This window comes from Vulpes vulpes, chromosome 7, assembly GCF_048418805.1.
Source record: "Vulpes vulpes isolate BD-2025 chromosome 7, VulVul3, whole genome shotgun sequence".
NCBI classification, from domain to species: Eukaryota; Metazoa; Chordata; class Mammalia; order Carnivora; family Canidae; genus Vulpes; species Vulpes vulpes.
Window position 1 is genome coordinate 49,527,365 of NC_132786.1, and position 14,031 is coordinate 49,541,395.

Consider the following 14,031-nt stretch of genomic DNA (forward strand, 5'->3'; position numbering starts at 1 on the left):
TAAAGTACAAGTTTTTTCAAAGGCTGTAGATACTCCACAAAGAAAAGTTTATTCTTTAGACATTCTTTAATAACTTAAAAGACAAAAAGCACACACAACCAAAATATTACAAGCATGTAAAAACATGTATTCTTAAATGTTATCTTCACTTAGAAGAAAGTTTTCCTCCTTCTTAGAAGGAGTTGGGAGATACGCCTGGTGAGCCAAAAGCCATAGCTTAGAGCTGAGCAGTAGATCTGCACGGAGTAAAGCCTTTCTTCAGACCTTTTCAGAACCAACATGAATCTGTGATAAAACATAGTGACATTAAAAACTTTTTTAAAAAGGCTTTCTCCCCATCCTTCCATCATGCAGGATGATTTCCTGTTTCTAGAATCAGCAGTAGTTACTACAACCAGTATTAAAATGTGTTCATGAAAATAAAAAGATACACTGAAATAAGAGTGCCAATATCTAAATGAAAAAAACTAATTGTGCTGAATAAGCAATCCCCGAGGGAGGAAGAAAACAACTGAGTTACGTACCAACATTTCCTTTTTCCAGTTGTATTTTCTGCACTTCCAAAACTTCGTTTCTGTCTAAGCACTGGAACACAGTGATCTCTATCGGATCGGTCACTCGATTTTATAGTCTGCATACATTTAATTGTTGTAAGAAACTTGGCACATTCTAGAAATCCACATGCCCACGCAAGATCTTCAGCTGTTTGCCCATTCTTATTACATAAACTGAATTTAAAACAAAAATTGAGTTACATAAAAATTGACAATTGTTAGCCTTTTTTTTTAAAAAAAAAAATAATCTCTCTCTACAAAAGAGCTTTGGACTCATACAAATGTTGGTTTCAGAATACAAGTAGTAAAGGAATCCAAGAAATTCCAATATCCCCTCCTATTGCATGCTCAGTGGCTAGCAGAGAGTTCAGCACAGTGAACATTCCATTTCTGAATGGATAAAAGTGTGTTCTGTGCTCAATCTAATAAGTAATACTCAAAGGAAATCAATATGAACTTTTATAGAAGGGATTATCCCAAACCAAACCTAAGACGTAATACTGTCAAAACAGATGAAAAGAACTCCACCTCCAATTGCTAAGGATCCATTTTTTACTAAAATTTAATAGTATTAGGTATTGTTAACAGCCTAAGTTAACATTTAAATAACTAAACGGTCAATTAGGCAAGCATCATTTTTTTTTAAAAGTACATAATTATGCTTCAGGAGTCTGATTAGCTTAATCCAATAAAATGTGAAATTTGAAACCACTGATTTTATACTTACTCAATTTGGGCATCACTGGCTACAAGCAGGCTAAGGCATTCCAGACTTCCAACTTTTGCTGCCTTGTGTAGTGGTGCTTCTCCAAAAACATCCTTAAAGATAAGACAGTACATTCTAGCCTCTCCCCAAAACAATTTCTGTGGAAGGTGGCAGGGGAAGTCTAATGACTGTTTAAGTAAGCCAGTGAGAACTACATTGTACTGAAGTTTTTACTTCAAACAATTTTTTTAATAAAGTCCACTTTGTGTTCTGTCAAATGCAAAATTTCCATAAATAAAAACACATGCAGCCACAGCTCCATACATTAAAATTTAAGTGAATAAAAGTGAAGTAGAGTTTTACAAAGGTAAAACAGTTTACAATTTTTTTTTAAGTTTTTTTTAACAGTTTACAATTCAAATTCACCCTACTTTACGGGTCGCCTGGGTGGCTCAATGGCTGAGCGTCTGCCTTCGGCTCAGGGCGTGATCCTGGGGTCCTGGGATGGAGTCCCACATGGGGCTCCCGGCAGGGAGCCTGCTTCTCCCTCTGCCTAAGTGTCTGCCTCTGTGTGTGTGTGTCTCATGAATAATTAAAGAAAATCTTTTTTTTTTAATTTTTATTTATTTATGATAGTCACAGAGAGATAGAGAGGCAGAGACACAGGCAGAGGGAGAAGCAAGCTCCATGCACCGGGAGCCCGACGTGGGACTCCCGGGTCTCCAGGATCGCGCCCTGGGCCAAAGGCAGGCGCCAAACCGCTGCGCCACCCGGGGATCCCCTAAATAAAATCTTTAAAAAAATAAAAGTAAGTAAATTCACTCTACTTTAAATTCAATATAAGATCGTAGAGTTCTGCAGAAAGCTCTCATGGTTATGAGTTTGCCTCACAACCGTTATTTAAGTAATTACTGTACTGACCCTTTTAACCTAGTCATGTAGCAACTGCTCCCTTTGAAATAAACTGTAGACCTGTGTGCGCTGTGCAGTGTGGCAGCCAGGAGCCGCCGATGCCTAACGCGCACCTGAAATGTGGCCAAACCAATGTGGCCAGACCGAGCTGAAACAGGCTGTAAATGCAACATACATACCAGGCAGGTCTGAGAAGAAAACGGAAGATGGGGGATCCCAGGGTGGCTCAGCGGTTTGGCGCCTGCCTTTGGCCCAGGGCGTGATCCCGGAGCCCTGAGATCCGGTCCCACATCAGGCTCCCGGCATGGAGCCTGCCTGTGTCTCCGCCTGCCACTGCCCCTCTCTCCCTCTCTCTCTCTCTCTCTCTCTCTCTCTCTCTCCTCTCTCTCTCTCTCTGTGTCTTTCATGAATGAATAAATAAATTTAAAAAAAAAAAGATATATGCAATTTTTTTACACTGCTTGCATATTGAAACATCTAGGTAAATTGAGCCAAATCATAACATTAGCTTCCTGTTCCACCTCCCTAACGTGGCCACGAGAAAATCTCACACCACGGAAGCGTCTCGCTCGAGTATTTGTCTGGGCACCTGGGCCACGGGCTGATGGAGGACGAGGGCAGCAGCACTGGGGCGCCGGCAGCCGTCCGTGCGGCGGTGCGTGGAGGGGGGGGCTCGCGGCCACGGCCCGTAACCTGGTTACCTGCTGGTTGAGGTCAGCGCCGCTCTGCAGCTGCCACAGAAGAAAGCAAGCAAGGCCGCCACCCGCGGCCAGGTGGACAGGCGCCTGCTCGCAGGGGTCCGGCGGCGCGTTGACCGAGGCCCCGGCCTCCAGCAGGTGCTTCACGCCATCCACCTGCGGGGGCAGAACCGCAGCTCCAGCTCCCGCTCCGGGTCCCGCTCCCGCCTCGCCCGCGGCTGCACGAACGCCCCCACGCCCCAGATCTAAGCCGAGACCTGACCCGGCCGCGCTCGGCGCCCAGTCCCCTCGCTACTGCCCCCGACAGACAGACACACGGACCTCCCGAGAAGGAAGGGGCCGCGCCTCACCTCCGGGTTGCAGTCCAGCAACTGCATCTTCCGCCTGACGCAGAGGACCGGAGGCCCTGGGCCAGCGCAGAGCGGCGGGGCAGTCGCCGCGGACCGGGAGGTACGAATGCGCCGCCCGCCCGGGGCCGGGGAATTTAGATTGCCCGGGCCGCGGGCCGCCCCCGCCCCGCCCCGCCCCGCCCCCGCGGGAGCCGCACGTACGCAAACACCCGCACGTGTCGCCGCCCGGCCGGCGGGGGAGGCCGGCGGGGGAGGCCGGCGCAGGGCCGCCCGCTGATTGGCCGGCCGGGGGCGCAGCCCCGCCCACCGCGGGGCGGGGCCCGGAGTGACCCCCGCGGGGCGCCCGTGCGCGTGCGCCGCCGAGGCCGCGGGGCGGCGGGGTTCGGCGGCGGCCATGAGGCGCGCGGAGCTGGACACGTCTCACGGCAGCGGGCCCGGCCCTCTGGTCCCTGTGGAGAAGCGGGAGTCGCGGGCGCGCACGTAACCAGGAAGCCAGAGCCCCGCGCCAGCGCCGCCTTGGGAAGCCGCCGAGCGTGCTGCTGGCGCCGGGCCCCCCGCTCTCCGGCTCCCGAGGAAGGAAGAGCTGCTTTGGCGTCACGTTCAAAATCTCCCCCCCGCCCCCCACCGCTCGCCTGTCCCCGCCGCCCTGGGCTTGGAGGGGGGGAGCTGGGGGGAGCTGGGGGACGGGGGGAGGGGAGAGGGGCTAACGTGGTGGAGGGGGATGGGCTTGACCCCGGGACCGCTCCGCTCCCCGTGCCCCCGACGCCCTGGGCTGGGGGGGGAGCTGGGGGAGGGGAGAGGGGCTCACGTGGTGGAGGAGGAAGGGCTTGACCCCGGGACCGCTCCGCCCCCCCATGTCCCCGACGCCCTGGGCTGGGGGGGGAGCTGGGGGAGGGGAGAGGGGCTAACGTAGTGGAGGGGGATGGGCTTGACCCCGGGACCGCCCCGCCCCCCGTGTCCCCGACGCCCTGGGCTGGGGGGGGAGCTGGGGGAGGGGAGAGGGGCTTGACCCCGGGACCGCCCCGCCCCCCGTGTCCCCGACGCCCTGGGCCTGGAGAGCGGGAGCTGGGGGGAGGGGAGAGGGGCTAACGTGGTGGAGGGGGATGGGCTTGACCCCGGGACCGCCCCGCCCCCCCCACCCTCCCCCGTGCCCCCGATGCCCTGGGCCTGGAGGGAGCAAAGCGGGGGCTGCCGGGTGGGGCGGCGAGGGGCGGGGAGGTTGGCTAATGTGAACGGAGGTGATGGGTTTACTCCCCGCGGCTGCTCCGACCACCCCCGCCCTCCCCCAAAAAACTATATGATTTTTCAAATCGGGCCCTTTCGGGGACACCGGGCCCCTGTTGGGAAATCCGGCGAAATGAGCCGACCGTTGTACCGCGTCCCCTCCTGGCGACAGGTGGAAGCGCGCCCCTCGGCCGCCTGGGAAGGGACCTATGGGCCCCAGCAGCCCCCATGGGGGAGGACCGGGCCGCGGGCGTCTGTGACCGAAGGGGCTGGTCCCGGGGCGGGGGGCGCGGAGGGCACAGCGCGGGCGGGGCAGTGGCTCCCCGGAGCTCCCGGCTGGCCTGCTCCAGCCAGTCCTTCTGGACCACTTCAGGCCGCAGCGTCCACGGCATCCATCACCTCTGCACTGTCCTTGCCTAAACGCTTTTTTCAGATTAATCCCGCCGAAAAAAAACAAAAGCTCCAACCTTTATTTAAACATCATCAGTGCTTTACTTCTGACTACTGGTACCTTTGAGAGCAGGGCTGATAAAGAGAGGGTGTCTATTATGCTTTTAGGGGACAAGCTGGGTGACTGGCCCTTTAGTTCTAATTTTGCTTACAGGATCTTGATTATGTCGTATTAAGCCATAAAACAAGTTTTCTTTTTTTCTTAGTTATCTATTTTTTATTTTATTTTTTAATGTGTATTTTTTATTGGCATTCGATTTGCAAACATATAGCATAACACCCAGTGCTCATCCCGCCAAGTGCCCCCCTCAGTTTCTGTCACCCAGTCACCCCCACCCCCCGCCCACCTCCCCTTCCACTACCCCTTGTTCCTTTCCTAGAGTTAGGAGTCTCTCATGGTTTGTCACCCTCTCAGATTTTTCCCACTCATTTTTTTTTTTTTTACTTCAATTTGCCAACATCATATAACACCCAGTGATCATCCCAAGTACAAGGGGTAGTTTTCAACATTGTTATTCGTATGCATATCTGAACATAAGTGTATGTGTGTGTATTTAGGTTCAAACACAGAATCATGCTTGTGTTCAGGTGTTTTTTTTTTTTTTATGTTGAAACCATTCAAAAAACTTATGGTATTTGCAGAATGTCAGAGATATGTGAGAACACATGATCACATGGCCAATTTCCCTTTTATGTATCAGTTAGGTAAGCACTGTTTTTTAAAAAGCATATAATGAAATTTTCAGGTTTGCACAGATGAAATTGAATTTTAGAATTCATCTTTAGGAATTCTTAAATGATGCAAGGTATTATCAGAGAAATTATTAGAATTCTAAGCATATATTGCAGTTAACATGTGCAATGGGATATTGGTGCAGTGAATCTGCCTCCATATTACAAATTTATTTAAAACAAGATTCTATGCCGCAGGTGTTAAGTCTGGTAATTACTGTTGACTTCTTGTTATATATGTAAGTTTCACAAGGAAAGGGAATTTTGCGAGTAGTTGTTAAAGCTTTTCTCCTTTAATCACTTCCTGCTTGTCCGTTGCTCAAATGTTTCAGAAAAATTATGTCTCAGCTAAGTATCTGGTTTACTCTTAGTAATGGGCCTAAAAGCTTTCTAAAAACAACAAAACTGGTGGAGCACAAAAATAGAAGTATTACATTTGGGGAAGAAATACTATCTTATGAGCAAGCAGCTGGAGTTATTACTGAACATGTAGCATGTGGGAAATTTTCTAAAGAGGAAAATGATCTAAGATGCATATTCAACGGGCAGTCTTCTAAGCAGTGTTAATTCTATTTATGTTTAATTTGCTGGTAGATGTATCTCCAGAAGGAGGATGCTATTTAGAGTGAATGTTTAAAAAAAAAAAGTTGGATGATGACTGACCAAATGAATGAAAGATAATGTGAACTGAGTCTTGAAGTGTGTATAGAAGTTTGCCAGGTAGTCGGTGAAGGGAAGAGTATTGCTAAGGATTATAAAATACCTTCCAGTGTTAAGAGAACTATGTGAAAAAAAAAATAAGAAAACTATGTGTAATCTAGTCTGGATGCAGAATATGATACACATAGAGGAGCGATGTAAAATAAAGATTTATAAATAAGAAATTATATTAAATGATGTCTCCAGTTTATTTTGATAAACTGACATTGAGTACTTGCTATGCCCCAAGATTAATATAGATAGGTATTATTATCTGCTCCATCTCTATGTTACAGGAAAGGAAATTGAGGCTTAGGGAGGTTCAATAACTTCTCTAAGGTACTGCCATTATTAAGAAGTGGAGCTGGAACTCAGACCCTTTGACTCCAGATACCCCATTCTTATAACTAAATTTTAAAGAATTTTGGCCATCATTGGTAGCTTTGAAGCTACTAAGATTGGCTTCTTTAATGCAAAAAAAAAAAAAGTCCTTAGAGGATACTGTTACAATCCATAGAAAAACAACTCTTTCATTCAATGGAACATTGAAGTTGAATCACTAAGTGGTACACCTGAAACTAACATAAGATCAACTATATTCAAATAAAAGAAAAATTTGGCAAAAAAACAAGTGAAAATTGAGTGGGGCAATTCTCTGTACTATCTTTGCAATTTTCTGCAAATCTCAAGTTATTCTAAAATACAAAGTTTATTTTAGGAAAAGGACTTATGGCAACTTAACCTATTGTGTATTCTGTTTCTTTCTGTAGACCAGGGCTATTAAGTTTTTGTTTTCATACAAATATTTAGTTTCAATTTTAAGTAACTGTCTTTCCAAATACAGTAATGACAGAAGATACCTAAAACCTTGTAAAACTAGTTTTAATCAAACAAGGAACAAAAAATCTCACAAAGTGGGATCCCTGGGTAGCTCAGTGGTTTAGCGCCTACCTTCAGCCCAGGGCCTGATCCTGGAGACCCAGGATCGAGTCCCACATCGGGCTCCCTGCATGGAACCTGCTTCTCTCACTGCCTGTGTCTCTGCCTCTCTCTCTCTCTCTCTCTGTCTCTCAATAAATAAATAAAAAAATTTTTTAAAAAATTTTAAAAAAAATCTCACAAAGTATTCCAAACCAGTTACGTCTTCGTTTTTTGTTCTGATTGACCAATAAATATACTTCAGTTGCTCTGCAAAACCCACTGCCCATGGATTGCACTGATCACCAGGAGGTCGTACCAGGCAGTTTCTAGAATACTCAGTTACTTAGCCTTACATCACTTTAAATTTTCCTTCCACACCTATAAAGATTATTTTAATATCTAATAATATTAAATATTATACAATGTAAAATAGCAGTGAGAGTTATAATTTCTAAGAAAACTAAACACCCAGTGCTTTCAAAATCATCAAGTCTCAAAAATGCTTTCCAAGTATATAAGGATAAATTAACAGTAAAAGATGAAAACTAGCTCTACATTCAAACTGTTCATGGGCATTTTTAAACTCCTACTTCATTTGAAAGAAACAAAATGGAGTTCATATGCCTATAGTTTATGAAAGACAACTCTAAATTCCCACATTCAACCTCAATCTCTTTTTGAGGAAATAGCTTCTGACCCTAGATAAAAAGATTGGTAAGTTCTTACTAATCATTACATGTTCTAAGATAAAATGTATATGGCATGATTGTATACTCTTTATTAATTTCTACATAGATTCTTATTTAATTAGCCAAACTCTTTCATTTAAGGAATATAAAGAGAGTGGCTGAATAGAATGCATTCTATTTTTTCAAATTTTTATTTAAATTCTAGTTAGTTAACATGTAGTTTAATATTTAGTGATTCATCACTTACATACAACACCCAGAGCTCATTAAAACAGGCCCCTCATTTACCTTTTGATGTTGAGTGAATCCCCTCAGGAAAGGCCCTGGTAGACCTAACTGGCCAAAAAAGGTTTCCACACAGTGGGAACAAGACAGGTGAGGCATGTGAATCCCAGGTAATTACCAAGATTTTTAACAAATCAATCTCTCCTGGACTGGTTTATTTGCTCACAGAAGGCATGGTAAATTGGAGAAAAATTAAAAAGCTACTAGGCTCTCCCACCCAGTGCTTATCTGGTAGTAAAAGACATCCTGTCTTTTCCCACATTTTTCCCCCCTCATTTCAGGGCATGAAAAGAAAGGGCATGGAAAAAAAGCACTTTAGTTTTAAATAAGCAAATAGACCTAACTGGAAGGGTAATAAAGGAAAAAAAGAACATAAGTCCACTGCCTGGTTCAGTATTGCCTCTTGAGATCTCAGTAGTATTTATAAAACTCTTTTCTAAATTTCCATTTGTACAGATTATGCTTCCAGTTAATATACGAACACTATTCTTTTAATGACTCTTACACAACAGTAATGAACAGTAATGAATTTGCATTTTTGCCCAGGACACTTATTTAAATCTGTTTTCATGGGTACCAGTAACACTGTTTATCTAGTATGACAGGAACTTCAGTGTTGTACCTCCATTTTAAAAGAATTTAAATAAGTGTGCTCCTTTCTCCAGCAGTAAATAACGCAGGATCATATGTGCAATATTCCTGCGTAAGGAAGCCCATTACAGACTCAGGACCCAATGTTTTTATTGGAAGCTGGTCACATAGGCATCCTCTGCCTAACAACTACTAAAATTACCATTTCCATGGTGTGCAAAGCATGCAAAAATCACCTACGGAATATTTGTATTTACATTTATGTTTATGTAGTAACTACAAGGGAGTGCTAGAGAAGCTTCTGGGGTGCTGCTAATTTTCTCTTTCTTGATCTGAGTGAAAAACATCAAACTGTAAACTTACATATACATTTCTATATATTACACCTCAATAAAAAGTTTTTAAATTTTAATATTAAAGTTTTAAATATTAACAGCAAACTTGTTGTGGCTAAAGAAAGGATTAATAAAATGGAAGAGAGTGAAGAGATTACTTAGAATGTGGCAAAAAGAAATAAACCAGATGGAAAATGTGAAAAACAGAATAAGATACATGGGAGGAAGGTCTAATTTCTGGAATGCCAAAAAGAGAAGAGAGAATGGGGCAGAAGCCATATTTGAAGAATATAATGGGTTGAACTGTGTTCTCTAAAAAGATATATTCAAAGTCTTAAAACCTGATTGCTGTGAAGGTAATCTTCAGATTACCCAGAGCTCATTAAAATATTGAAAATAAGATCTTTATGGAAAAATCAAGTGAAGTTGAGGTCATATTGGATTAGGGTGGGCCCCAAATCCAGTGGCTGGTGTCTTTATAGGAGGACACACAGGAACAGAAGAGAAACATAGAGAAGGCCATGTGAAGACAGAGGCAGAGGAGTGCTTGGGTGGCTCAGTCAGTTAAGCATCTGCCTTTGGCTCAGGTTATGATCCTGGAGTCCTGGGATCAAGCCCTGCTTCTCCTTCTCCCTCTTTCTCTGCTCCTGTGCTCACTCACTCTCTTGCACATGCTCTCTCTTTCAAATGAATATCTTTTTAAAAAGAGGCAGAGATTGGAGTGACACAGCTTACAAGCCTAGGATCCCCAAAGAGTGCCAGCAAGCACCAGAAGCTAGAAAAGAAATTTGGGATGGTTTCTTCCCTACAACCAAAGGGACCATTTCCCTGACAACACATTCCTCCTGGACTGGTCTCCAGAACTATGGAAGAATAAATTTTTGTTGAGCCCCAAAGTTTGTGGCACTTTGTAAAACAGCTTTAGGAAACTGAAACTAACACAAATACATTATGTCTGAGAATTTTTTAGAATTATTAAAAGACACCAACCCAAGACTCAGGAAGTACAACATTCCCAAAGCAAAATAAATACCTAGTCACTTCAATAAACCCAACAGCAGGCAATAAAAGGGAAAAGAAGCATGAATAAAGCAGATGGATTGAAAGTACAAAATGATTCCAGTTCAATAGTTATTAAAATAAATGTAAAAGAACTAAATGTACCAGTAAAAATAAAAAATTATCAGCCTGGGTATAAAAAAGAATCAACAAATCTAAATATATCCTATTTATAAGAGACATGCCTGACATAGGACGACTACAACTCCACAAGACAACACAAAGGCAGATACTTAACAGAAGAGAAAAACATGAATAGCTAAGAAACATGAAAAAGGAGCTTAAAGGGAGAATAGGGAGTGTTTTGGGGTAAGGCAGGTGGAAGGTGGGAGGAAGAATGAAGTCTAAAATGAGCCTACAGGAGATTTAAAGGAAATGTAATTTTTAAATATTAAATGGCAGGCAATGGATGTTAATTGTATTGTTTTTCTTCATTCTTTACACATATATCCAAAAGTTATTTTGTATCTATTCAATTTTTTAGGTTTTAAATTTTTAAAAATTAAGTCTTTTGGCACTATAATTAGCCCTACTTAATGATTTCTCACTTGTAGTACTACAATCTAGTCTGTTATAGACACTTGCCTCTTTTCCTTGGTTTTTCACGTTTATCATTTCTTTTTATTTCCACTTTGATTCAAATCCCTGCCAGGGCATAACCGTGGAGGAGTTCCAGCTCTCCTGACTGTTAAAGAAATGGTCGTTGAGCTTCATCTTGTCCTCAGAAGGCAGCTCTGGCCTGCAGTTCTGTCTGGCATGACTTGGCTCGCTGTTAGAGAAGTGGCTGTAACTCACATCTCCAGTCTCTGTAGACTTCCCCTACTGTCAAAGCCTCCCGTCATAGGACGGAGGCTCTCCTCCCGTCATCCAGCATTTTCAATAAGGCTATTATTCATCCTTAGGTTAATTTTAGTCCTCTCACCAATGACGCATTATTTTATCAAAAAGCTCACACACTGTAACTGTACATACTATCCACAGTACACTGTGTCTAACATTCATTAGAAAGGAAGTTATCCTTTATTATGAGAACTTTAGAAAAATAGGAATAAAATACCTCTTCCTCTGTACATCTCTGTTGTATAGGGTCGGGTTTCCTAGAAGCATCGTCTGAGCCAGGGATTTTTATTCAGGTGATGTGCCGGGGAGGGGGGTACTCTCCGGAGAAGGGAAATGAAAAAGGAACAATCTAGCAAGGAGGTAATGCTAAGTAGGAATGTGGGCTCAGATGGCAACTGGCCTCATTCTGACCTCACGGAGAACATATCTGAGTTCATCTCACCTTGAGGCAAAGGGGTAACAAGGACTGTGCAGGGTCTGAGGATTTACCCCACTTACAACTGACAAGCCTGCCTGTTTCATGGATGTTGGCTTAACACACAAAACTCTTGGGTCAGAGAGCAATGACCTTATCACCCACAGCAAGAGCAATAGCTAGAGTGTCAGCATGATGCTGACGCTGGTTCGCTGCTAACCCCTACTTCCCACAGAGGTCATACAAAGGGCCCATGATGGATGCCTGTTTATTCAGTAGGCTGCATTATAAGACAGCAAGACAGCAGAACTACAAATTGGGAGAGGGGGAAGGATTCAGCCCTTTCTTATAAAAGCAAGCCTATTCTTTATCTATGGGGAGATATTACCCCAGCCCTAAAGGTTAACTCATTGCAAACAACCTTGAGAAACGGCCCATGTAAAAAGCATTCATGGCCTGTGTTCATGAGGTACCCAGCAAGGATGGGCCAGAATGTTCAAGACTCATGGCAAATTGTGTCACTCAATAGGAACTGGCCTTCCAAGCCCTCATGCCAGTGACCTGCCTCTAAGAAGGAGGGAGTGAGTCAGGGGTCAGGGGACTCATGTTTGGCAGGGGGACCAGGCAAGAAGGAACAGCTGTGAGGCATTTTTAATTAACAAAGCAGCTGGAAATTGGGTGCTAACTAATACAGAGGATCTGGGAAGGGCACCATCAGCGTCCACTACACCCACAGTTCCCTTTAAAATTGTGGATTCCTTTCAGGTTCTGTATCATCAGTTAATGTCTATAATTTTTATTAGAGAATTTTCTAAATTTCCAGTATATTATGCAAGTTGTCATTTCGAATGATAATTTTATATCTAATCCCAAGATCTGACAGAAATAAATTCATACTTTCCTTTCTAAATTCTTATTATATCTCATTTTCTAAAATTAAAAAGTACTAAATTTTGGTTTATTCTCTAACAGAAGTCCTGCTAATCATATTAGTCTCAATTTTTGGAGAACAGTATAGAATAATGATGAGGTGCAGAGGTGCTGGGATGTCCCAGTTGTCCCACATCCTAGCGCTATAACCTGAGGCAAGTTACTTAACCCCCTCAGTGTCCCCATATGTTAAAGGGGCCTTATAATAGCTCCTACTTCATAAAGTTTTGGAGGAGCTACTGCCTGAGCACTTAGAACAAAGAACAATACCTGGCATTTAAGAGCTCAATCAATCTTTGCTTATGTTTTCTAGACCCTCTCCAATGCTTCTTTCAAGCTACAACAAAAACTAGGTGCAGCATTGTAACCACAGAGAGTAACATGAGTTCAAAGGAGGTATTGTGTTTTGACTTGCTTCATTTCCGATGCTGTTCCTGAATATGCCAAGTTTTTTCTTAGCCCTCTTGGATATGATAGCACACAGGTTAATGTCTTCAGTAAAATAAAAACTTCTATAACCAGTTTCTCAGTAAATTGACAATGCTATCTATATCATCCTATCTGAATTGGGTTTTGTCTAAATGATTTACCTATTATTGCTTCACCTCAAAGCTCATTGGAGACTTTTACCCTAACATAAACAAAAGTTTTTTGGAATCACATAATCAAAAAATTTTATATATCTAGCAACAGACATTTGGAAATCCTCTAGTTCAAATTACTTATAGTCAGTCCACACTACAATTCAAGAAATTGACTTTTTAAAAAATTAAATACCTCTTCCAAAATGACAAAGATATTGCAGTGGGTTTCTTTTCCCTAATATACTGAATTATCTCCCTTTTCTGCACTTCATTCTAATTAAGGAAGCAATCTATTGTCCAAAATAGTTTGACATAATAGTATAAATGCAGCTTTCCAATCACACTAAAGGTCTCCTGAGTTGTTCTGCTCACCACCAATCAGGAATCTTTACTGGAAGCTTGTTCCTGATTGGTTAAAGTCGCTGTAACAGTAGAATGCCGAGGAATAAACAAAAAAGCATAGCAACAACTGAATTTGCTGTCTCACTACCCTCAGCCTGGGCCAGCCTGGACTCCTTCATCCCAAATGAGGTGGCCTCTACATTTTATATGAAGGCTTTGATTTTCCATTCCACTGTGATCCATCTTCTAACATGGCAATCCAATACAGATGGGAAGATAAAACTGAACAACACAGCTAAAATAAAGTGTATTCCCAGGTAAAATAGACGAATGCTTTAATTTGAAATGAGTAAGTGTCATGAGCTTGAGTTGCAAGGCAAAGTACCAGGGCACCAGAACTCTTATCTATGGACAGTGTCACCAGTTCCTACTAGTGGCAGGCATGGTGGGTGACACAAGGCACTGCAGTTGTGAACTCTCAGCCAGAGAGGACTTGCAAAGGGCTCTCATCATGAATCCCTCGCCGTGGAAACAGACATGGAGGATGGTTGTGCCTCTTGTACCTATGGAAGGCTCTGGTTTCCCAGAAAGAATATGCACCTCCCAGGGCTGGTAGTTTGCTGCCCTATCCCTAGGCGAATGCGGGGAGGTTGCTTTTTATAATGAATGCCAAATGAGAGTGGAGTCCTTTTGCACTTTTCTGGATGAAAATATT

At 43.5% G+C, this 14,031-nt stretch overlaps 2 protein-coding genes across 4 annotated transcripts in view; one reads left to right on the plus strand and one right to left on the minus strand.

Annotated features, from left to right (window-relative positions):
* Window positions 1-30: 30 nt before the first annotated feature.
* Window positions 31-3,428, minus strand: ANKRD37 (ankyrin repeat domain 37). The gene is made up of 5 exons (XM_026018252.2): window positions 3,221-3,428; window positions 2,874-3,026; window positions 1,282-1,373; window positions 525-728; window positions 31-285 (listed from the first exon to the last, which is right to left on the minus strand). Coding segments are annotated over exons 1-5 (477 nt in total). The 5' UTR covers window positions 3,248-3,428; the 3' UTR covers window positions 31-284.
* The window catches only part of LRP2BP (LRP2 binding protein), a 38,239-nt gene continuing 27,429 nt past the window's right edge, over window positions 3,222-14,031 (plus strand). Inside the window, exon 1 of one of the 3 annotated variants that reach the window (XM_072763714.1) lies at window positions 3,222-3,320. Coding sequence is in view for 1 of the 3 variants with exons in the window: in XM_026018240.2 (XP_025874025.1) it covers window positions 12,772-12,786 (15 nt within the window). In the remaining 2 variants the exon portion in view is untranslated. Of the gene's footprint in view, window positions 3,321-12,352; window positions 12,787-13,445; window positions 13,634-14,031 lie in introns of those variants that run through there. The other 2 variants (XM_026018240.2, XM_072763715.1) reach the window with 2 other exon arrangements.